The 21,798-nt window shown below is 47.9% G+C and overlaps 10 protein-coding genes across 10 annotated transcripts; 6 read left to right on the top strand and 4 right to left on the bottom strand.

Annotated features, from left to right (window-relative positions):
* Positions 1-427: 427 nt before the first annotated feature.
* On the top strand, positions 428-865 carry AfusinC (Defensin domain protein; the record flags this gene model as incomplete). Its single annotated transcript, XM_032045109.1, has 1 exon — positions 428-865. One exon carries the CDS (start codon positions 428-430, stop codon positions 863-865), a length of 438 nt encoding a protein of 145 aa, XP_031898179.1.
* A 498-nt stretch (positions 866-1,363) lies between these two features.
* On the top strand, positions 1,364-2,972 carry BDW43DRAFT_301792 (DUF1593 domain-containing protein; the record flags this gene model as incomplete). The annotated part of the gene is made up of 8 exons (XM_032045108.1): positions 1,364-1,392; positions 1,606-1,807; positions 1,884-1,901; positions 1,939-2,200; positions 2,235-2,337; positions 2,393-2,473; positions 2,537-2,645; positions 2,718-2,972. The coding sequence occupies 8 exons, from the start codon at positions 1,364-1,366 to the stop codon at positions 2,970-2,972; spliced, it is 1,059 nt and encodes a 352-aa protein (XP_031898178.1).
* An 853-nt stretch (positions 2,973-3,825) lies between these two features.
* Positions 3,826-6,114, bottom strand: BDW43DRAFT_282795 (uncharacterized protein). The gene is made up of 4 exons (XM_032042679.1): positions 6,034-6,114; positions 5,270-5,760; positions 4,182-5,183; positions 3,826-4,114 (listed from the first exon to the last, which is right to left on the bottom strand). Exons 1-3 carry the CDS (start codon positions 6,035-6,037, stop codon positions 4,344-4,346), a joined length of 1,335 nt encoding a protein of 444 aa, XP_031898177.1. The 5' UTR covers positions 6,038-6,114; the 3' UTR covers positions 3,826-4,114; positions 4,182-4,343.
* Positions 6,115-6,814: 700 nt separating this feature from the next.
* Positions 6,815-7,589, top strand: BDW43DRAFT_301790 (alpha/beta hydrolase; the record flags this gene model as incomplete). Its single annotated transcript, XM_032045107.1, has 3 exons — positions 6,815-6,916; positions 6,955-7,177; positions 7,216-7,589. The coding sequence occupies 3 exons, from the start codon at positions 6,815-6,817 to the stop codon at positions 7,587-7,589; spliced, it is 699 nt and encodes a 232-aa protein (XP_031898176.1).
* Positions 7,590-7,609: 20 nt separating this feature from the next.
* BDW43DRAFT_282793 (phosphomannomutase) lies at positions 7,610-9,535 on the bottom strand. The gene has a single exon (XM_032042678.1). The coding sequence runs from the start codon at positions 9,448-9,450 to the stop codon at positions 7,747-7,749; it is 1,704 nt and encodes a 567-aa protein (XP_031898175.1). The 5' UTR covers positions 9,451-9,535; the 3' UTR covers positions 7,610-7,746.
* Positions 9,536-9,914: 379 nt separating this feature from the next.
* Positions 9,915-11,863, bottom strand: BDW43DRAFT_282792 (uncharacterized protein). Its single transcript, XM_032042677.1, has 2 exons — positions 10,258-11,863; positions 9,915-10,188 (listed from the first exon to the last, which is right to left on the bottom strand). The coding sequence occupies exons 1-2, from the start codon at positions 11,792-11,794 to the stop codon at positions 10,070-10,072; spliced, it is 1,656 nt and encodes a 551-aa protein (XP_031898174.1). The 5' UTR covers positions 11,795-11,863; the 3' UTR covers positions 9,915-10,069.
* Positions 11,864-12,139: 276 nt separating this feature from the next.
* BDW43DRAFT_282791 (uncharacterized protein) lies at positions 12,140-15,021 on the top strand. The gene is made up of 6 exons (XM_032042676.1): positions 12,140-12,508; positions 12,583-12,782; positions 12,833-13,227; positions 13,296-13,895; positions 14,002-14,737; positions 14,804-15,021. Exons 1-5 carry the CDS (start codon positions 12,181-12,183, stop codon positions 14,561-14,563), a joined length of 2,085 nt encoding a protein of 694 aa, XP_031898173.1. The 5' UTR covers positions 12,140-12,180; the 3' UTR covers positions 14,564-14,737; positions 14,804-15,021.
* On the top strand, positions 14,791-15,762 carry BDW43DRAFT_282786 (DUF4863 family protein). Its single transcript, XM_032042674.1, has 2 exons — positions 14,791-14,945; positions 14,999-15,762. The coding sequence occupies exons 1-2, from the start codon at positions 14,854-14,856 to the stop codon at positions 15,465-15,467; spliced, it is 561 nt and encodes a 186-aa protein (XP_031898172.1). The 5' UTR covers positions 14,791-14,853; the 3' UTR covers positions 15,468-15,762.
* Positions 15,763-17,870: 2,108 nt separating this feature from the next.
* Positions 17,871-18,892, bottom strand: BDW43DRAFT_320798 (cell envelope integrity protein TolA; the record flags this gene model as incomplete). The annotated part of the gene is made up of 3 exons (XM_032049169.1): positions 17,871-18,325; positions 18,389-18,749; positions 18,834-18,892. 3 exons carry the CDS (start codon positions 18,890-18,892, stop codon positions 17,951-17,953), a joined length of 795 nt encoding a protein of 264 aa, XP_031898171.1. The 3' UTR covers positions 17,871-17,950.
* A 2,133-nt stretch (positions 18,893-21,025) lies between these two features.
* On the top strand, positions 21,026-21,382 carry BDW43DRAFT_313146 (uncharacterized protein; the record flags this gene model as incomplete). Its single annotated transcript, XM_032047526.1, has 2 exons — positions 21,026-21,074; positions 21,135-21,382. The coding sequence occupies 2 exons, from the start codon at positions 21,026-21,028 to the stop codon at positions 21,380-21,382; spliced, it is 297 nt and encodes a 98-aa protein (XP_031898170.1).
* Positions 21,383-21,798: the final 416 nt, after the last annotated feature.

The following is a 21,798-nucleotide window of genomic DNA, read 5'->3' as shown; positions in this document are numbered from 1 at the left end:
TACATCTTCATTTAGTGTCCATGGTATGGATCATCATCACCGAATGCCACCAAGGTCTCTTTCTCATTACTCAACCGCCTCGTATTCAGTGAAGATCGCTACCGTTGAACAATGTCCCTGGCGTCGTGGCACGCCGGTTGGGACATAGGGTTATCCCTTCGGAGGCTGAACACGAGCAAGAACACGAGATGAATCGGCTGGGAGTCGATGGCTTCGAAAGGATTTGGGTATAAATAGGGATCAAAAGTCTGCCTAATTGAGTCTCATCAGCAACTCCTGTACAAGAGAACAAACAAAAGATCCAAACCCATCAACTCAACCCTTTACCAAATATCTAAAGGTAAAGAAGAACAGGCCTTCAATCAACATTCCCCTATAGCGCGAAGCAGTCAGTTGACTTGTATTGACCAACAGATATTCCTCAAAAATGCGTTTCTTCGGCGGCATCATCGGCTCCTTCATCGTCTGCTCCTCCGTGGCATCAGCCTTCTGCCATAGCTCTATCTCCTGCGCCGTCGGCGGCGACAAGGTCTGCAACAACGTTTGTGTTCGCCAGGGTAACCCCAATGGTGGCCGCTGTCTCCCTCGCGATGGCTGCCCCGGCGATGACATCTGCGCCTGCTACCCCCAAAGCAAGCGCAGCGACGAGGTGATCGACGGCGACGATGCCCTCCGCAAGGTCCTGGACGACTATCAGGTTCTTGGAGACTTCGAGAACATCAAAGCTCGGGACGACGTCGAGAAGCGCAGCATCTGCTGCAACTTCCCCCAGCCCTTCGGTGGCCTTTGCTGTGAGGACCACTGCTCCTACATTGGAAAGCCCGGTGGCCAGTGCTCTAGCGAGGGTGTCTGCAAGTGCAACTAGTGGGCTTCCATTAACTACATGCATTTGACAAAGTTTGGATTGGTGGAGAGAGAAGATTGACACACATTGCCTTTTAGTCGTATTCTACTTCTTCCTGGGTTGTTCTGTAATTAGTTGGATAACATTCGTTCAATTTAGTGATATTTATTTCTTCTGTGGAGAACGTGTCTCAGTAAAGCAAAGCTAGGGAAAACGAGCAAACTAAAAATCTAAGGCGACAAAAAGGTGAATATATACACGAGCCTCGATTCTTGACGGCTCTACCGCACTGAACACCTAGGACCACAAAACGTTGTCAGGAGTTAGGCCTGATTAAAGCATTTTTGCGCCGCGAGAAATCAATATCATCTGACCCTCACTTCAGGCTAAATTAGACTCAAAGATTTGGCAAGCAGTGGGTAGAATTTCCTACTTCAGCCATGGAGACGGGATTGCATGGAACAACTTCAACCAGTCAGGAAGCGGCCCACCGATAAATAGTTATGAATGGAGTTGGGTATGACGGCAACGAACCGAGATATGTACTTGTATGCCGACTTCGGTCGGCCAACTTCCTATCCTGAATGACGAGTCCAACTTGGATGGGGTATAAAGAGAAACCTATGCTGCGGTGACCATTTCGATATGTAGATATTCCCCTGCTCCGTTGGTAGATTCCGCCTATTTGTTGCACGCATGATGGCGGACTCTTAGGTTGACGGTGCTTTGGACTCTGGCGGTTCAGGTCCTCTGCAAGACAGTCAATACGTGTCGTCCCTCTTGACCGATCCACACAAGCCCGGTGTGTTCATCTTATCAGACATCTCGAACGAAAGTGACGATCAAGAATCGCTGACACGATACTTCCTCTACTCCAACCAATTCCAAACCGAAGGCCTTGTCGCTTCAACATCAAGCACACCCACCCGGACGCCCAATACCCCCCGGGAGACTACTTCCGGAGTATCCTCCGCACAGGCCCAGCCGTAAGTGAACCATTCCCCACACCTCCTCGCCCCATAACTTTAACAAGTGTCAGGCATACGGCATGCAAGCGGTAGGAGAAAACATGACGCTCAGCTCCGGCGCAAAAGCTCCTCCTCAACCGTCTCCAAACACCATCCACCCAACCCCTCTGGGTCCTCACCCAAGCCCTATACAAAATCCACCAAACCCTCTCCCCCTCAGAAGCCACCGCCATCCGCTCCCGTCTCCGCGTATACGCCATCTCAGACCAGGATGACACAGGCGCCTGGATCCGCCGCAACTGTCCAGACATCTTCTACATCTCTACGCACGGCTGGAACCAATACGGACTCGCGGCGTGGATCGCCATCTCAGGTGAAACATACTATGGTGTCGACGAGGGGTGGTCCAAACAGCACAACAGTTACGCACGAGTGGCTGCTCGAGAACATCCAAATCGGACCGTACGGTAGTGTCGCGTACCCGGTATTCAAGTATATTATGGAAGATGATGGGCCTACTTTCCTGTACCTGATTTAGAATGGTCTGGGTGACACCGAGAACTCCAGGTATATGTCTTAGGGTGGGAAGGTACAGCAAGGTTGATCCGTCGACGGGCGTGGGGTATAATTATCACAGTGATGCGCCGGATCGGGGGTTTCGGTCGAATTATGCTACGATTTGGAGATGGAGGGATGCGTTCTAGAATGACTTCACGGCTAGTAGGCAGTGGTCTCTGCTCGGGAATGTTAGCAGGGCGAATCGTCATCCTGTTGTTGTTGTTCTCAATGGGAGTGTGGAGTTGGCTCCATTTAGGGTGACTGTGAAGGCGGGAGTGAGTGTTAGCTTTGATACTGGTGGGACTTATGATCCTGATGGTGATGAGTTGTCGTTTAATTGATTTCAGTATAAGGAGCCTGGGTCTGATGATTTGAATGTGGCGAAGCAGGTTCCGGCTTTGAATTTGACTACTGTGAACAGTGGTCGGCAGGTAAAGGTGGATATACCTCCCTCGGAGGAGAGTCGTAATGAGAAGGGGGATAATCCGTCGGGCTGTTGGTTGGTACATTTGATTCTGAAGGTCAAGGATAACGGGGTTCATCCGTTGACTACATATCGTCGGTTGTTGATTCAGACTACAAACGAGACGATCTCTACGTGATATAGTTGTATGTATATATGAAAGGACCACGATGCAATAGACAGATGTATAAATCGGCCTTTGATTGTATTTATCGTGCTATTTGATATCTGGATAGTTGAAAGGATATAAATATACAAATTGACCACTGTAAAGCAACTAAAGCTTTGATTCCAAAAATTACCAGAGCTCAATTGGGCCGCCTGCAGCTAGACTAGTACCTATACTATCTAGGTTTATATGTCCCGAAAGCTGAATGGATTGAGTGCCATTGAGTATATTCCCGATAAATCAGCATCATATCATGCAAAACCGGAGTAACTAAGATGATCACAAGATTGAATGTCTTACACCAAGCGAAGTAAGCTGTAACATGATTGATTGTGACAAAGAGGTTACCCTGGAACTCTCTCCCAGTTCTACGGCTCCCCATAACATGATTGTAGGCTTCTCCAAGAGCCCTAGTTTTAGTATGATCCAGCTACCTAACAGGAGTTTTAATCGGAGACTAGAGGTTCACATCATACGATAGATACATACCAGATAGAAGCTTGTAGTATTCTCGATCCAATGCAAGCGTCTTGTTATCCGTGTTGGTGTAGCCAGTGGATTGCCTGGTGGACTTAGGGCCTCGACGTCGGCTGCATTTGACGGCTAGGGCTTGAATTGCCACAAGGCCATCGCCAGGGCCATGTAGCTATCCTGGTGATTATTGAAACTTGTATCTAAGGTGTGTGAGCGGTACTGCGAAGTTTAGATATTGTCTTGGGGTTCTTATGCTATCTTGCGGGAGAGATAAACTTGTCTCACTGTGTAGATGCATGTATGCCTAATATTCTACCATCTAAATGTTAGGCCCGCGGCTTTGTGGGATGGACTATCTAATACTATAGGACACCAAATAACTCTATGGCTGGGTGAGTGAAATGTCACGCCTATCCTGCATAAGGTATCTATCGAAAGCACCTAGCCGCAGGTACGGGGAGATCCAAGCGTCGTGGGCTGTAACATGGAAATTCAACTGGTAGCTTCGTCAGATATGCAGATACCCATGCTCTATATTATATTACATGAAATAGCTGACCTTATTGGTACGTGCATTTGACGGAATTTCCAATGGTATATCCCCCTCGAAGAGAGTCTTAGCGACATGGCCTAGTTTTCTACTCCTGGTCAGCACCAGTCATTTGCATTATCTAAACCACTAGCAACGATTCACAGCACACCCACATAAAGGTTAAGATGGGGATTTTATTTCAGTCACCATCAAGCACACCAAGAGCTCAGGTTGTCCGTCTGACTAAGGCCACAGAGCCAACCTCCATGACACCTCAGCCAGCCTTCAGGACAGTAAGGATATATAACAGCAGCGCATGCCCAGGGATAGACATATCAAGCGCCATCTCTAATATGCTTTTCCAACTCCACCAACATTTCTTCCTGGTAAGTCCAGATTCTCTCCCGATTCCATAACCCCCTCAATTCATTCCAATGGCGCTTAATATCCCGATAGAGCATGTACCAATTCGTCCGTCCGAGGGGCGGTTTAGGTATCGTCCACTTGGACAAATGCTCCTGCACATTGATGGTATGTGACACGATTATAGGACGCGGCATCCCGGGTGTGTGGATCTCATGTTTATTTCTTTCGATGTCATCCGCTGTCACTGTGGCCCAGAAATACGGCGGCTCATCCGTCCAGATTTCCCACAGCCATGGCATTTCCTCGCGGAGGAGTCGGTGCCATAGAAAGACTGGTAATTGGTAGAAAGCTCGGGATGCGAGTCGTAGGGCGGCAATATCGTGTGAGTAAAGGTGGTTCACGATCATATCTCTGATCTCCTGCGGAAGTCGAGCGAAGATGTCTGACGCGACCGGTTGGCCGGCTACAGTGTGGGCGGAGTTAGTGAATGCATTAAAGACCCCCGTCTGGAGATCGAAAGATGGATCGGTGTTCATAGCCTTATGCACAAGGTCCCGGAGCTTTGGGACGTAGTATGGATTCACGGCGAGCCATTCGGCCCCGGGGTGATACCACCACTGGGATCTGCGGGCGCGAGTGACGGCCGGGTCTGGACAGTCATAGAAGGTGCGAGAGTAGTGATTAATGTTTTGGAAAAAAGTTGGTAATCGATCCAATTCTACATGACCGAGGCGAAGTCGTGAGAGCTTCATATAGATGCCGAAGCACCAAGGATGGAAAGGAAATGCCGAGTTCGAGACTTCATAAGACTAATGGAATGACATTAGCGGCAGTTGTATTCCATCCTTCTCTTTCCCATCTATCTGTTACTAGAAGGGGGGAAACGAGAACATACGTCGACGAATGGATCGCTAATCGCTCGGATCAGCACTCCGTGTCGTTCGGGCACTCCCCAGGTAGAGACGCCGGAGGGATGGGGATCGGGCATGCCATCAGTAACTCCAGATAAAATAAAATTGCTTTGAACTTCGATATCGAGGTCATCGGGATCCTGCACGTAGCTATTGGGCTTCGGAAGCAAACTTTGGAAAGTCTGACACCCTCGCATCTCTGCCGCCGATATGCGATGACCTAGGTACCCTCCATATGATTGACAGCGCGGGCCAGCAACATGCTCCAAGTCGGATTTCTCTATTGCGATTCGACCAGGCCCTTTCCTGCTATAATAGTTAATAGGGAGCCGTTGCCCCACCGTAGGGATCTCTCCTTCAAAGTCGAAAAAAAGGTAATCGCCTTGGATACCAGTATCGGCGTCGCGAGTCCTAAGAACCGGACTGTACTGCCGGAGGATGTAAGAACATCCAGTTTTTTCCGTCGAACATTGCCCTTGACCGTCGCGCCACGCATCGACCCAAGAGTCAGACATGAAACTACCCCAGGCAGATTCCGGGGGTTCGTTAGCCGTTCTGATACGCGCGATGTTAAAGCTAACGCCACAGAGGGCGCAGTGAAACTGCGAAAGCACTACTGTGAGTAGAAGCTAGCCTGGCAAGGATGATTACCGAGGGATATAAGCACACCTCGGAATATTCTACGAATGAAGAGTTAGCCGTACAGAAACTCCAAGGCGCAGAAACGGAAGGTTGACAAGCTTAGTACCCATTGCGTCGTTTGTTATTTTATTCTCGTTGAGAATACCTAGTTAGTCTGTACCGGCATCTAGCCGGAAGTATGTAGAGGTTATTGAATAAAAGTTCCCAGGAGCAATCGGGCATATTTGGTGCATCAGTCAACATTACCGAATGTAATATGTTGAACTCTCATTGGTCTCAGCCACAGCCTCAACCTGCTGCCCGACAGGTGGATTGTGCCTGAGGCTGTGTCCGAGGCGCAGCCACACGTCCCAAGGAGGTAGGCGGTAGGGGCTGCCTACTCTGATCGTGGCATCTAACATGAGTCCGAATGACATGATTGGTTCTAGGGCGTATTCGGACCAGCTATAGAGTCAACTCAAACAAAGAAAACCACACGCCCCAGTTTACAGACCTGTCAGTTAGTCTAGAGACATATATTCATTCTGAGAGGGCTGAAATTGGTAGCTATACTCTCCTTCAACCTAGAAGTATGACCAGGCGTCGTGTCACCTTGTCGTGCTCGTCTTTTCGAACCCATTATGCTCCACCCAAACATAATTCTCTCGAACATAAGACAGGATATTGGATAAAACAGTCAGTGACTATCCTGGTCGTACAGTGTTGTTAGTATCGAGCTAAAGCTTCGAAAATTTGACAGTGTACCTCTACCTCTCCTTTGGACCCGAAAGGCGGGCAAGAATGTACATATAAATAACAGCCTGCACCCCAATGTTAACCGTTGTTCCTATTATACCCATGTATCGTCAATATCTACGTGATTATTCCACTTCAGCCCAAGATTTAAGATGGCTTCTTCTGATCGCGCCATCGTTCTTATCGGCGGAGGGTGGCACCCTACGGCCTCCTACGAGAAGTTCCAGAGCGCGCTCGAAGCACAGGATTATAGAGTCCATATCCCAGCATTGCCTACCATGAACGGCGCTAGACCCCTACAGCTGACCTCTACACCGATAGCGAGTTTATCCGTTCCTATGTGGAGGGCCTCGTTGAGGCTGGGCGACATGTGGTCGTCCTGATGCACTCTTACGGCGGGCAAGTCGGCACCAATTGTTTAGTGGGACTTGGAGCAGAAACGAGAAAACAACGAGGACTGACCGGCGGAGTGACGCGGTTGGTTTATATCGCTGCATTCGCCGTCACCGAGGGAAGTTCGATGGTCGACGTGGTGAAAGCCTTCGGTCACGAGGCACTGATGCCAAAATTGCGTTCGACTTTGCCGACGATGATACGTGTGAGAGTCGGGACCCGAAGAATTTACCGGTGGGACCAAGCCATCCCGAAGAGGAGCTTGAAGCCTACGTGGCCGGGCTGGCGCGGTGGAATGGCAAAGCAATGTACCAGGGGACTCGACAGTGTGCGTGGAGAGAGATCCCCGTGTCCTTTGTTTATGCGACGGCGGATATGACGGTTCCATTCGATTATCAAAAGTTGTTTGTGGAGAAGATGCAGGGGCAGGGCAGGGAGGTGGAGACGTTTTCGTTGGATACGGGGCCTTGCCCTACTTTTACCAAGGCCAGTGAGTTGGTGGAGATTGTACATGGCGTTGTTACACGGGCTTGAAGCTGAATGTCATTTCATGGTTCAGAAATCATAATACTGCATGCAATTATTTCGGCGTATCCTCTACGCCATCATTATATTATTCACCGCAAGATATTACACCGTGATGCATGAATAAAAGAGAAACGTATGCTGACCAGAAAATGCCTGCACCAACTTACACTAGGCATTCCAACTGCCTCAGAAGGCCATTAGGCTCCGCGACACCAGCAGCCGCAATGGCGTCGGCACGTTCCTGCGTATCAGCAACGGCGTAGATGCGAAGTTCATCGGCATTTCCGGATGGTCGGAAATGTGCCACATCACCATTAACGAAGATGATTCGGACTCCGTCGGTGTAGTTCAGCCGGGCGATGGAGGAAAATCCAGAGTTTGCGGAGAAGACGGTCTCCAGCTCTCGGCGGACCTGGTCCAAGTGCTGAGCATGAGGCTCCGTCACCGTAACCTGGGCATGACTGGCATCATACGCGAGAACCTGGGCACCGTACGACACCTCCTGGATGCTAGGCTCCGGTGGGGAAAAGCGTGCGATGATTTTCATGCTTGTTGGGCGAGGGAAGTTGCGAATCAATGCAGCGCGGCTAGAACGCTTAGGGAGTGTAGCAAAAAGTTCCGGTAACGTGATACCGCGGTTGCGCGCCGCGAACAGAGCGCAGAGCAGAGGTAGCACGGCATCGCGAGTGGGAAGCGCAGTGAGGACATTGCTGTTGCGCTTAATATCGGAACCGGTGAGAAAGCCACCGTTGGCCTCCCAGCCACAGACGCGCTGACGGCCCTTGGAGAGCGCATGCTGCATACCAGCGATCACATAGGGGCTACCGATCTTCGTCTTAGGCTCGGTGACACTGGCCAGAGATCCACGATCAATGGCATCATTGGTACTGATTGGGACCACGACGGAGTCGGCGCCTAGGAACTCACCGACCGTCATGCCGAGAAGATCGCCACCGAAGAAGCGGAGCTTGCCATCCTCGGGAGCTAGAATAAGCGGGCGATCGCTATCGCCATCTGTAGACACGACAGCGTCGAATGTCTGCCCTGTACTGTCGTAAAGATTCTGTACCGTGTCCAACTGTGCTTGATCGATGGCTTCAGTATCAATTGGGACGAATGTATCACTCCGGCCGGCAGAGACGACTTCCGCCCCAAGCGTTTGGAGAATTTCCACGAGAACGTCACGGCCAACGGCGGAGTGCTGGTAGACAAGGAGCCTCTTGCCCTCAAGGGTTTCGCCCTTGAAGAAGTCAGCGTACCGTTGAATGTACGCAGCTCTACCTTCTGGCGCAACTGGAGACAGGTCGGAACGAGCGCTGCGCAGCATGCCGTGCTGGTTGAAGAGCGACTCAGCATAGGGCTGTGATAGCAGCTCCTCGCGGGCGACCTTGACATTATCGTTAATGGGCTGCTCGTCCTTCTTCAGCAGTTCGCCTTTAGAGGTGTTGAGTTTATAACCATTGCGATCGAAGGGAATGTGGCTGCCCGTCACCATAATGCTGCCTTTGCCATGCTTGAGGGCAAAGTAGGTCAGCGCGGGCGTGGGAATTGCGCCGAGATTGATCGGGTGCATGCCAGTATCCTTCAAGGCCTGCTCTACGGCTTGGCAAAGTCCTCCGCGGTTCCCTTCGACATAGGCGGTGGAGCTGGGTCGCAGATCGTATGCGACGTAAAAGTCATCGCCAGCCTTAATTCCACCTTCATTCAGCTCGAGGGATTGGAGATAGCGAATCTCCGCGAGGACATTCGTGTAGATCTCCAGCTGAGTCAAATCGACCACTAAGCCTCGACGACCACTGGTACCGAATTTAAGGGGCACGGGCTGGTAGCTGAGGTGGCTGCGAAGAGCGGAAGAAGTGGCTGCCATTCTCTTGCTTTTTTGTTTTCACCTCCGTTGCGTCTCTCTTGTTGGGTACAGATCGTATGGCTTTGATTTCTTTCGTCGGATGAAAAATCGCGGGGTCCCATTGAATGAAATAAAAAGAAATGAAGCCGTCGAACTGGCCATACGTGTCACGTGCGGCCCCTCCACGCTAAGACCTGATGGTGACCAATAGGGATGCGCCTCGTACACACGAAAACGGAACCACGCCGTTAGGAAAAGATCACGGATTGGGCGTGAAGGAGACGCTAGTGACGCTAGTGCCATCAAGATATTCATAGCTCTTCATCTAAGTCTATAATAGTACAGTTAGCACCTCGTGTCGTTCTAACTAAACTTATACCCCTTTTTTAACCATCTAGGCACCCATAGTGTGGGGGCATATATGGGTCTTGTTAATTTCCATCTGTTTTTGAATTAATTTATGGCCATGTTAGGGAATAGTGGGGGCCTGGTGTTAACAGGATTTATCGAATGAACAGCGTCTGATCTAGAGCTAGGCTACTAGTATCTTATGGGAAGGCTTGAAAGACTGCACATTTACATGCAAATGAGGCACCCTGTGGGGTCAAATTCTGATCTAAGTGAGTACTGTTGATAGATATCAGTCATTTTTTAGCGACGCAAAATGGAGTGATGTCCATTCCTGGACTAGACCCCTATAATCCTTGAGCTGATAAGGCTCAAATATTTCTCCCATGAAACTTTTCTTCCTCTGGGTCTCTAACCCAAGGTCAGACAAAAGCGTGTCAATGAAAGGTAAACTGTCGAAGACAAGGTCGGGGTACTTGCCACCAGATCCTCCACTTGTTCCTGGCCGGCGAAGCTGACCATAGGTACTGTAAAAGGCTGCTTCATGCCTGACTGCCTCCAGGTCAATGTTTTCTGGATTGAGATGTGCCACACATCCATGGAAGAATGCTGTGACCCACAAGCACTGAGCCTGGGCGACCATAGTTGTGTGTATAGAGGCGTGGGCACCGATGAACGCCAAGTTTTTAAGCTTCATGAACGTAGGTTGCCAGGGAACGGATAGCTTATACAGGTCGAAGCTTGTACGGTCTTTTTTGTGCTCTAGATGCTGCGATTCAACCGGAGGTGCATTCGGCTCTCTCCTGGGAAACATCTGCAGAGACGGATGCTGGAAATATATCGACTCAGTAAAGTCCATTCCAGTTGTACAATCTGTTCTTGTTGATCCACCCCTAAAGCATAAGTCTACAGCCACATCGGCAGGCTCAAACCTGACTGAAGGCTGTGCGTTCCATCCAGTACAACACACTATAGTATCTGCATCCAGGATTGTCCCATTGGAGAGATGCACTCTAGACTTAGAGAGGGAGGTCACGTCTGCAATATGAACGTGGACTTTCCCGTCACGAACAAGGTTAAACCAGTTAGACTCGTAGTTATGTATGCTGAGGGAGTTCCCCAACCAAAACGGTGTAATCCATGGTTCGAGCTTCTTCAACTCGGGATGATCATTATAACCATTCAACCTTCTGATAAGGTTATTAAGTTCTGTCCAAAAATAAGATAGCAAGGTTTGACCGATGGGCGTGTGATGTAGAAAGCGCTGTAATGAAGAGAGAGGGCCTACAGCCCCAAGGGGGCTGGGGTCAAAGCAGGTACAGAATCGGGTGGCAGTCAAACGGGAGAGTGATGTTTGAAGGCCAAGAAAGTTGAACGAAACGGGCCAAACAAAACTAGGGCCACCCCCGGACGGTCGGATGATCATGTCGACGTGGGCTCCGGAGTGTGCAGCTTGGTAACAGGCGTCCCAAGCTGACTTGTTTCCTCCAATTACAGCCGTCCTTGTTGAATTCTCGAGCGCCTGTGTTTGTGCTTTGAGCTGTTTAGCATGCAGGATCGTTCCTAGAAATTCGCTTTGGCCCGAAAAGCTCGGCAAGTACGGCTCAGAAGTGAGACCTGTCGCCAGGACGACTTTGTGTGCAAAACATATCTTTGTCAACCGATGGGAGGCACCCAACTCTGCGTCTGTGTCGATGGCGATCTTCCAACGCCCATCATTTTGAAGCTCCATGGAGTCAACCGTGGTTCCAAAGGCAATTCGACGATAAAGGTCGAACCGCTCGGCGAAGCCATGGAAGTATTGGTGAACCACACGTCCGGGTATGTGGTCACCCGGCTTCAGACCATATCTTTCAGGTATCATGGGGAAGTCACTAAACTCGTATGAACCGACAACGTTATTTGTTTTCAGACCGGGATACAGTCGCTCTGCTGCCCATGAACCCCCAACTGACTGAGCGCGGTCGATTATGAGAAGGGTTGCATGCGGGGAGACTTCCAGATACGTCTTGGCCATCAAAAGGCCGTGCAGCCCTAATTAGATGGAGTTAGACCAGACCAGCTTCCTCTGGTTGCTCAATGTACTTTACCTGCTCCGACAATGAGTAATTCAATTTCATTCATATTGCTTTGGATTCAAGATAAAGATAAGAGTGGGGGCAAATTTCGGATTATGAGGCCTTAAATATGATTCTTATGATATTTATACCCAATCTCTATATGTCTTCTATTCGTGGATCATATGCCACTGTGATTCGCTGAATGCCCATACCCGGTACGTACCCGGTACGTATCTTGTGACCTTCGGATAGATTTCAAGGTGTTTCTTCCAACCTCAACATCGCATCGGATAAAAGACATCTTTACGACCGTCTTTCTTTCACGTTTGGTCATTCCATCGTTATGCCTCGACCAAAGGTAGATGAGAGATTTCGGAAGCGCATCGCCAAAGCCTGTACGTATTGTCAAAAAAGTAAGCAAAAATGTGACGGCCTCAAACCGTGCGCCCTATGCGTCAGACGAGACCAATCCGCCAGCTGTGCTTATTCACCACACGTACGGTCTTACGGTCGTAATCGAAGCCGTCAAAATGCTTCTCAGCGTCATCTTCCACCACAAGGGCCAAGGAGAACTATATCAGATGCACATCATCAAACTGATGAGCCCGCAGAGCCAGAGGTTTTAGTCCCTGGTTTATCTCCCATCCTCTCGAATAATCGAGGAGAGGCTGGTACGAGCCTTTTTTTTTTCGCTTTCTCACATTTTGGCCCGAGAGTAGGATACTGACGGGTCACTTACCACCAGTCTACCTTGGGAATTGTGCAGCTTTAGCTTTCCTCCAGAACATCCAGCAGCTGATAGAAGCCGAGGCCGGTCCAACTTCGGATCTTCCTCGTCTTTCCATTTTCGAGGAGGGCCCTCCCACCCAGGAATCTAGCTGCATACCACTTCCCAGCTGCACGGAAAACGAATTGAGTGACCTCGTTGCCACCTTCTTTGTTGCTGTGGGTGATTGATCCATCATCCGTTACTCACACTGACTGGAGCAATGCAGACCTGCGGCGTAATGGATTTGTTTGAGCAGGACCAAATTATGTCCTTCTTAAGCAACTGGGTGAACGATCGAGCCCGGATAGATAATCGCTCACGAGCTGTTCTATGTCTTGTCATCGCCTGCGCAGCCCAAATGCGAAGCACCACCGCAGCTGAGAGGAATATGGCGCAATCTTTCTACCAGCACGGCCGACAGATCGGGTTACTTGAGCTTACGAATGATCCGACCATCGAGACGATTCAGGTATTCGCCTTGATCAGTCTGTATATGCTTGGCTGTTGCTGGCGAAACGGCGCTTCTTTGAACTTAGGAATTGCTATTAGTGCGGCCAAATCGCTCGGATATCATCAGGAGCATGCAGGCTCCGTACTCAATGAGCGGGAACGCCAAAGAAGGTATGCGGAGTTGGATTTAACGGGCGGGTCTAGATATGCTTCTTCAAGCTAACCAGTTGAGACCTCAGGGCCCAGGTGTGGAACACACTTCATTACCATGATTTATTTTTCTCGGCGATGATGGGCCGAAGCTGCTCTACATCAAGTACAGCTGCCAATGCTGACGAAGAGGATCGATTGATCTCCCGAGGGAATGAGGATATACTCAGCCAGACTTTGTCCATGACTGAGTCGCTGCGTGCATTTTTGACTATAGAATCTACGATCAATAAGGTCTACAGCAAGCAAACGATATCCCTGGGTGTATTACAGGGTCTGGCTACTGAGCTACGAGAGAGGAGCCTCGCTTTGCCGAAGTCATTCTGCACTCCTGCTAGTTCTTCGAGAAACGCCAGCTTACAAGATCGACAGTGGAATCTTCGTAATGCTCACGTTACCTGCTCCTACTATTTTGCAATGATGCTACTGACTCGGCCATTTCTTATAACATACTTGAGGGCGAAATTCTCCCTGAGGCCTTCTGAGGCAACTACATGGATTCCGAAGGGTGTTTCCTCTGAAATCTCCGATGGTGCCGCGGCGTGCGTTGATTCTGCAACGTATACCATTCAGCTGCTGCACGAGCTATTAGAAGCAAATGTCTTGTACAAAAACATGCCACTCATAGTGTATGCGACGTGGTTTCCTATCTTATCTCTCCTTTCTGCCTTTCTGCCTTTCTACCCTCTCTCCTCATTCCGAACACCAATGGAGTTTAGAATTGACCATATTTAGGGCGTGGGCGTTCGTCTCGGCGCTTGTTCTAAACGCTGCTCACCTTGGCTGGCTTGATCCCAAGAAACCATTCTTAAAAGTGCTAGATCAAGTAGATGAACTATTTCACCATTTCTTTGAGTGCAGTGCCCAGGCCCGCCGATACCATTTAATTCTGAAGAAGCTTTCCAAAGCTGCGGAAGATCACCGCAAACAGGCGGAGGAGCGAGCGTCCCAGCTTCGCACGGCTTACATTCCACAGCTATTCAGTTTAGGATCGCATGCTACTAATAAAGGTCCCCGTAGCGCTCAGCAGCACTACGGCGGAGCAAGTTCGAGACACCCTGTCGAGATTGACCATTCTGCCCAGAGAGGTCATCACGAGATCAATTCATCTCAAAGCTTCATGGACTTGAGAGGCGATGATAACTCCAGTGCACTTGCATCAAATACACAGCTTCCAAACGAAGCATTGGATCTGATTAGCGATCTGTACCCGGCTTTTTGTGACCCATGCGACCTTTGGCCACAGTTAGATGACTGCTCTAGTATTTGGGACTTGTCCTGGACAGGATCGCTATGAGGGAAGGCTACTTGAAATTGAGTTAATAGATGATGCCGATGTAATTAATCTAGGCATTCTTAAATCTTACGCTATCCCAAGCTCGTTTCGATGGCATTAAAGGTGACACGCGTCAATAAGGAACTATCGGGTACCGGACCGAGCACTGCACGTATCCGTGGTCGCCTTTTATATGTATGTCGCGCCCCGCTTTGACATTCTCGTATTTGTTAAGTAAAGCTGAAGACCCCCATACTTCAGGATTCTACGCTTCCTCGTTCAAAAGTCGGTTCCGCTGCCTATCCTAAGTCATGCCTATGTCCGCTGGAGAAGCTTCTTCTCATCCTAATAAGCTCAAGCTCCTAGAAACTGCCCGTGTATTTCTTGCCGAGGTTGAAAACCTGTAGGCGTCCCTTGACCTATACATAACCTCACATTAACGATATTCTTCCCCAGAACCCCAGGCAAAGATCTGGAAAGATACCTAAATAAAAACTACAGCCCAGGGACCAAGCTCTACGATGAATTCTCTTCCCTAATCCGCCAGGGAATTCAGAACAACGAAGGCTGGGCCGCAGTCGACGAGCTCGACGGCCCCAAATACCGTCGTAGCAAACTCGTATCGCCTAACGCCGACTTCCGCTACTTCAGCATCACAACCGTCTACATGGACAGCGATGTAGAATACTCCGGACAATATCATCAGCACCCATATGGAGAGATCAACTGTGTTATTCCGCTGACACCTGGGGCGGAGTTGAAGGGGATGTCAGGGTGGCAGGGTGCAGGGTGGACGTCGCCGGGGCCAGGGACTCACCATTACCCGCAGGTTAGGGGTGGTGCTGTTGTGGCGCTTTTCTTTTTGCCTGCGGGGAGGATCTCGTATATGGCTACGCCGGATATGCCTCAGCCTGTTTCTATCTGAAGAAGGGAAATATCCCGTCTTTTCGCAGAGACGCAGTACAGTGGTTTCAGAATAAAAGCCCCCGGGCATCAAACTCGGCGGAGCAAGTAACGGCGCAAACTGCAAGGCGTGAGTTTTAAACGTCCTTGATCGTATAGAAGTAGTGGTATCTGTGCTTCCTGTAGACTCCTACTGTATAGCCTAATGAATAGGTAACAAACCGTCACTAGGGACTATACTACTGTCATTCTACCCGTGGTACTATAATTCACAACGCCTTGATTACTGTTGACCACGATCATGCCTAGTGAATAGGGGCTTTGTTAATTCAAGCGAAGCGTTGAATTTTCTTGTCTAGAGGCCCCACATGAAAGCGCCCATGATTCTCACGTACACAGGCACTCTTGATAGTTCTTTAGAACCCTCAATCCCAATCGTTTCCTGATCGTATCTTACAATGTGTACCATATCTTCTACAGTCATGAACCAACGTCCCTAAAACTGTCACAAGTAGGGCCAGGAGAGTGTCAAACCTGCAATCCATGCACTGCGTGCATGACTTGCTCATTGTTCATTCCAGGTCTGAAATTACTAAACAGAATTCCTACCTTTGCGTGTATCATGGTCACAGCGGGGTGAAAAGCAGGATATCTTCAAAGCTCTCAATATTGATCGAACCAAGTTCGACGCTGCGGAAACCTTGCACTTCGATATATTCAACAGACATTGTTAAGGTAGACCTGACCTAGCGCTGAGAGTCTTAGATCTCCTATTCTTTGTGCATGCTTACCTCTGTGGACTTTATAAGTTAGCTGTTATTCTGGGATTGAACTATGGACTGTCTAAAGCGCCCCCATTTCGGTATAGTGACTTATATTGACAAAGATGACAAAAGAGGTAAGTATAGAATACGCAGAAGAGCCGCACCTAGAGAAATAAGCAAGCACGGGAATTGAGATTGAGCCATCGATCTATGCCAACTACTAAGGCAAAGCCTTCGGAGCGAGGTCGGCACCATAACTTGTGGAAGATGTCGTAAACCAATAGTGCGGTACGATTAGAAAACGATCAGATTGTTGATCTCGAGAACTCTCAACCAGTCCTATATAGGTGGAAATAATAGGCGATTATTTGTTGGATATGTTGGTAATTTTCAAGCTTTTTTTGCGTTTTACATCGTTGCTCAGAGAGAAGGAGCCTGGAGGCTCATAATCGCTTCGTCAATATAGATAGAGACCCCCTGCAAGAGCCGCAGAGGGATTTTCTATTCACATATTGGCTAGATCCTCATCCACGATCGGACGAAGTGTGGAGGCCCCGCTGATATCTCTGACTTCGATCAAGACCCTGTAATAGTCTGCCAAGCCCGCTTACTATACACTTGGGGTATTTATGGGTTTATTTCTGCCAACTGTGATACCTTGGTTGCATTGGTATGCCTGGTATAGTGGGTTTGTTTATGCAGAATGTCTCCAACTAGTGTTGGCTTTGTAAATAACCTGATTACGGCGCGAAATTATGTCTTTGTTGCGGTTTCACCCTAGGCGAGGGCTACCATAACTTTCATCATGCTTTCTCGAGTGACTATCGGAATAGCCCGAATTGGTATGATCTCGGCCTGACTAAATGGGTCATATTTAGTGGAGCGGAGATTCAAGAGGTGTGATGGGTGCAACAACTCCGGCGAGCAAGGTACCGGTCATTCAGTGAGACGGGTTCGTGGAGAAGTGCAAGGCAGGGTCGTCTTGGATTGTGATTAATGGTGTAGTATAAGATGTTTCGACGTCCCCTATTCACTGTCACCCTGGAGGAGAGGCTCTCATCTCGGCTGCCTTTGGAAAGGATGCGTCGAATACGTTTAATGGGGAGGAAGGTAAGGTCACTCTCAGATAGCCTCTAATATCCTTTCCTCCATGAAAGTCGCCACAATTCATGGTGGTAGAGAAGAACACTCTCCCCGTTGAGAGCGAGGAGTTGCAATACGAAACGGATATATATTTTTATATAGTCCACTGGATAGAGTGATAGTAGTGATGGATGGAATCACAGAACCCGTCATCAAGCCGTCGTCATCCCGGCGTCCCCGCACCTTCTCTCATCAATCTTCAAAGTCTCTTCCATTTCATCCTTGCAGTTTCGAGAGACTTAACATCATGGACCTACCCGTAAGCCCAGCTTACATGTAAATACATAATCGACCAACACAGTAGGCTTAGATTGAATGCATTCCGAAGGATTACACAACTGATCCTAGAACGGCGCACGGCACCCTTCCAGAGGGGGGGCGCGCGAGCTGCAACTACAAAAGTTGACCTCAGCTCATCTGCAACCACGATATCGGCCGTCGTCAACCTCCAGGGACAATATCAGGAAGGCACGTTACATTGCACCGTGATTTTACCTTGCTCCTCATAACTATCTCTCGGCCATCCTCGATTTCGCATCTTCCTCTCGTTTTCTGGCTTTTTCAGCTCTCTCTGCTTTCCTTGCCTTTGCGTCTTCCTCTAGTTTCCTGGCCTTTCGGCTCTCTCGGCCTTTCTTACTTTTTCGTCTTCCTCTTGCTTCCTAGCCTTTTCAGCTCTTTCGGCCTTCCTTAACCTGGCCTTTGCCTTCTCTTGTTGATCTTGATGCCGACGCATACACTCTGCCTTTTTTGAAGCCTCGTAGTCCTCAGCCATCTGTACTATATTATTAGATCTTTTTTGTGCAGCTCGCTTCTGATCTTCAATAGCTCGTTTCAAGTTCATTTCTTTTTGTTCCCTTCTCGAAGGATTTTCCGTGTCCTTCTGCATTGATTGAGTTATTGAAATATCGCGAAATACCATATTGGCCCATATATTGTTGTCGGTCTCCCAAATTGTTTCAATAAGGCAGTTCAACTTCACTCAGATTCGTTATTTTGGTCCCTTGATCCCAGCAGGGTCAGAAGACTCTCTACTCACAGGATCATTGAACAAATTGCGGAACTCTTGGCCTCCTAATCTTTGTAGAAGCCTCAACACGTCAAGAGTTATTTTTGCATATCTTCTGAGCGTGCTGGTGTTCAGTGCTACCCGGTGTACGGCAAAATTTCGAATCTGACGGATTTCCTGTAATTTGGTACAGAATGACTCTCGCTCCTCCTCAGAGATACCATGGCTTTTAAAGGTACGTTTATGGTGAAAGCAAAAATGTTCTGTAATCTTCTCAGTGAGCCTGGTAAGCTCTGCAGCCTCAGGACAAGTCCAATGACATTCACTTAGAAGTTGTGGCGCATTAGCTCTGCAAAAATGGTAAAGAAAATATTCCAACCGATTTTGCCACCTGCATAAAGTCGGTAACTAACAAGGAATCTACAATATTAGCGGCATATTTTATATGTATTCTCTGCTGACTTGGATATTTTACCTGCTCTCTTCGTTGCCAAGAACTGCAACATCGCCAGTTGCAGTAAGAATCGGCTCCATAGTATAGGATTTCAAATTATCGCAGAGCTCACCTCCAAAAATTGTCATTGCAAAAGTGTGTGGTAATATATTCTCAAAGCTATTAAACTTCATTTTTGTCAATATGATGTATGCTTGGCGGAACCTTGGAACCAATTTCACATAACCTTGGCCTTGTAGTACCCATTAGATGTGAGCGAAAGTTACGGAGTGGTGGGTGTAGTTGGTTAGTGCATATTGGGCATTTTCATGGGCATGTGGACCAATTTATATAAGAGATCAACTCCTATTACGGGAAGCTGTGCTCACGAAGCAATGTGAAAAAGTGAATAAGGTATAGCCTTTGACAAAAATAGGTGCCATTTTCGACAACGTACAAATACCAATATATTGCTATCTATATAAGAAGAATCCATGTGTGGGAGAGATACTGCGCTTGATAGTAAGCATGAATTTAATGAATGGAGATAAAGGTTTCCTTAACCTATCTTGTTTAATAGGTCTTGACATATTATGCACAGGTTAGGGTTTCAGTTAAATATAGCTACATAATACTTAGTAAGTATATTTCAGTTAACTTCACTACTGGTGGTTATATTTCCGCAATATATCTGCTTCTGGGCTTCTAGGGCTATGGGGCTATCGCGAAAAGCAATATGGCAAGATCACTCTGTATCCCCGCCCATATCCGCCTATTCATGCCTATTTTAGCTCATATCTGCTGAAGGTTATATATTTCGGTTCACTTTATGATTTTCTATTATTCCATATTCTTGCCTATACTTGCTTGATCATGCCCACTTTAGCACATTTTAATCTATCTAATAGTATTTGTTATGCCGAGAGGCTTAATTGGATTAATATATATGACTTTCTAGATAGTTGTATAACTGTATATCCATGAAGATATAAGGCTAAGATAAATTTAGATTTACTATATATTCCTTCAAACCACAGATCTAATTCTTTAACAGTATTGGAGCTTTTTACTTTCTTATAATAATATTGCTTTCTGGAGCAAGATTTCCTTGTATTTAATAATTCTACTATAGTTAAGGTATCTCCGCCCCAGTCGATACTGCTCAGAAGGCTTGACAGGCTGGGATAATTATGGACATGATATGAATAATCATTCTGGTGCTGCTAGTGTCAATCAAGTCAAGCCGCAGAGTGGGGAGTATCAGACCCTAACGCTATTGTTCTATAGAAAGGACCAGCCAAATCTACTGGTGTTGGCAGAGAGACAAAAGTATAATTTATTACCTAAAGTATCTAGCTATTTATCAGCTCCTATAACTTGGCCTATTAAGCCAGCTTTGGCTATAGATTTAACAGAAGACGGCACTATTTATCATCTCTGAGTATCTACATATATCTTCACCTGGCCATCTCATAATCCCTGTTTGGAAACCGATTGCCGCGATAGAACAAACAACCTCTTTTAATCTCGTGTCCTTCTACTCTAGCGTCCTTCAAGATAGTAAACCCGGATATTGGGAGGGTCCCGGGGATCGTGTTGATAGGAGCGATAAGACATTGAAAGATGCTCTTGGGCGAGAAGATTTCGAAGAAACGGGACTGCAACTGTCAAGGATTGTCCATTTTCCCCCTATCCAAAAATGAAGAACTGTCCGAAGCAACAAGATACACGAATGGATTGGCTTTTCATGTATTATTGCGGTATCTCAGTCGGAAGTAGAATGGGAGAAAATGATAAAACTGAACCCTGAGGAGCATCAGTCATCTGAATGGGTAACAGAGGATGAGATGAAAGGTGAAAAGTACAAGCTGTACGGCGAATATCAGAGGCAGATCCTCAAGGCCTTTTCTGTGATATGAGAGAGGTGAAGGATGTGCTTTCTAGCCAGTGAAGCAAGACGTAGTGAATCTGCAATATTGCTCTCAGTGTTGCTTTATTTCTCAGTGTTACTATTCTAGTGGCCTTATATAGTCTTTCTTGTCTTTCTTGATCTTTCTCTTCTCCATCAATACCTTGCTCATCTACCATTGACATTTTATCTTGTTGCTTGCTGCTGTGCAGTTCCTCTGGTGAGTATTTTTACTAGCTACCTGGTGTGTCTTCACGCGTCTTGATCTGTGCAAGGTATCCTGGGTATTCTATTTACTGATTCGGGTGATTCTTCAGTGCTCATAATGGCCGATGATACTCCACGTGTTTCTGCCTCCAGCTGTCTTGTCAGCAGTAAGTACAGCCAGTTGTTTGTTGCCTTGGTTTATTTTAACTCTGTGCGTGTCTTTCTAGTCGATGTCGGAAACCTTATCAACAGTATTGGTCACCACCTTGATCTGGCCTACGGGAAACTTCAAGCCGTAAAGAATAACCTGTACCTTGAGGGCCCCCTTCGGGACGATCCTGGCGCCCGCCTCCCTCCTGCCGAGAAGTACTCAGCCCTTGATACTGGCTACAATAATCTCGATGGTCTCGTTTACTCCCTTGAAGACGATCTCGAGAACATCAAGGCCGCCATGAATCTTATGAGAAACGGTTGAGCGTTGTGCTGGGCTTCCAGGGAAAAGAGCCGAGGAGAAGCCTGCCCTTGGGACTCCCAGGCCTGCTTTACCTCCGGGTTAAACAGGGAGCGTTTTCGTCTCCTCGAAATACCGTCGCCGGACCTGGTTCGTATCTTGCTTTTAGTTAGTTAAAAGGTATCGTTTCAAGGCATCCGCGTGCGACAACGCGCCTCACCAGTATACATTTGTGCAAAGAATTGGTCATTATTTCTGTGCAATTATTGCGGTGGGCTCTTTTTATTTCATTGGTTGTTCCTCGAACTCCGAAAATAACCTAGCTCTATGCTTTTCCTACCCAATCTTATCCTTCAGTGTTGTGCTCAATGTCTCTGAAGTATTCCTATATTGCATACAATATGATTTCAATTCCATCTGATACGATATCACTCGAGAGC

Source organism: Aspergillus alliaceus, assembly GCF_009176365.1.
Source record: "Aspergillus alliaceus strain CBS 536.65 unplaced genomic scaffold BDW43scaffold_35, whole genome shotgun sequence".
In the NCBI taxonomy this organism is placed as follows: Eukaryota; Fungi; Ascomycota; class Eurotiomycetes; order Eurotiales; family Aspergillaceae; genus Aspergillus; species Aspergillus alliaceus.
Note: the sequence above shows the minus strand (reverse complement) of the source record. Positions and strands in the feature narration are given on the sequence as shown.